Source organism: Rhagoletis pomonella, unplaced genomic scaffold (genome assembly GCF_013731165.1).
Source record: "Rhagoletis pomonella isolate Grant_MI unplaced genomic scaffold, Rhpom_1.0 Rhpom_scaffold_12176, whole genome shotgun sequence".
Taxonomy (NCBI): domain Eukaryota; kingdom Metazoa; phylum Arthropoda; class Insecta; order Diptera; family Tephritidae; genus Rhagoletis; species Rhagoletis pomonella.
Window position 1 is genome coordinate 3,444 of NW_023470708.1, and position 1,343 is coordinate 4,786.

The window sequence follows — 1,343 nt, forward strand, 5'->3', positions numbered from 1 at the left end:
ACATTTGTTCTTCTTCAATGCTGGTCGTCTTGCCGTGGCGAAGGGGCTTAAATGACGACATGGAAATTCCCCAAAGGGAGCTTCCAGATCGTGAAGAACTAAGAGGAAAGCTTCATATCCTTTGCAATCGTGAGGGAAGCTAACAAACCAAAATGGTATGTGAGCAAACTTTCCGGTTGGAGCCGCACCAGCAACACCCTAAGCCAAGGTGTTGAGGTACCCGTGCCGATGTCTGAATGGTCAGCGGGTGTATATTGAATAGCCGGCCGCGAACGATCCCCTCCGATGCCCGGGCAAGGTCGGAGGTATAAGTGCCTTCTCTACGTATGCCGGCTCTGCGGACGAGTGACGAACCTTTTCCGTGCATACTCGGGGGGCCAAATATGAATGACAATAAACAAAAACAACAAACTGAAACCGAAAGAAAACTGATGACGAACACTGCAACGAACACTGGACAATCGACTTTGGCACTTCCCTATCGGATCCCGGGCCCCGTTGTTACGGAGTCCGATGAGGACACCCTTCTTGCCTCCATCAAGTGTTCTTGGTTGTACCAACCATAGTACACCAGAAGCACAAGCAGCAAATCATACCACATCTAACGATGCCAAGCCAGGCATCCCTACCAGCCACGACCTTCCGTCTTCCTCCAAAGCTGCCGGCAGTACCAACCACAGTACAACGACGGCGGGAACAGGGCGGAAAAAGAAACATAAAAAGTCCCAGAACCAAATCAGAAAGAGACGCTACCAGAGGGCGGTCTACATGCTAGATAAAATATCTAGCAATTTGGCTCCAAGCGGCTCCTATCAGTTGAAGGCGGTCGAATACTATAAAAAGGTGGTTGAGGAATATGAGAGCTCCTTAAAAGAGAAGCAATCTGCAAACCCCAATCCACCTGAAATAAAGCAAAAGAGCGAATGTCAAAAGATAAATCCTTCCACTAACGACAGCACTACCGGCAGAGAGAGCAAGAAGCCTAAACAGGCTTCTTCATCTGACCACAACCCGCTGCAACGCCACTTTAGTGACGTTGCCAAAGACAGTCTGTTGATGGCCATAGTCGACGAAAACTCGAAGACTCCGGTATCTGAGCAGAAGCACTGGGTGGAGATCGACGTCAAGCTATCAAGTCTCGTTATGGACTACGTCCTCGATAGCCAGGCGGGTCCCCATCCGGAGTTTGATTCCTCTGGATCCTTTCGAGGATACAGGGTTATCAGATGCGCGGACTAGGCTTCTTTGGACTTCTTAGCTGGGCTGATTCCAGCTAAGGACGTTCCTCAGAGGCCACGTGCACGTATCTGGTTTTCCCCCATGGAGGACCCAGGCGAGAAACT

At 50.2% G+C, this 1,343-nt stretch overlaps 1 protein-coding gene across 1 annotated transcript; it reads left to right on the plus strand.

Annotated features, from left to right (window-relative positions):
• The first annotated feature begins 768 nt into the window (after window positions 1-768).
• Window positions 769-1,239, plus strand: LOC118756791. The gene has a single exon (XM_036491534.1). It carries the CDS (start codon window positions 769-771, stop codon window positions 1,237-1,239), a length of 471 nt encoding a protein of 156 aa, XP_036347427.1.
• Window positions 1,240-1,343: the final 104 nt, after the last annotated feature.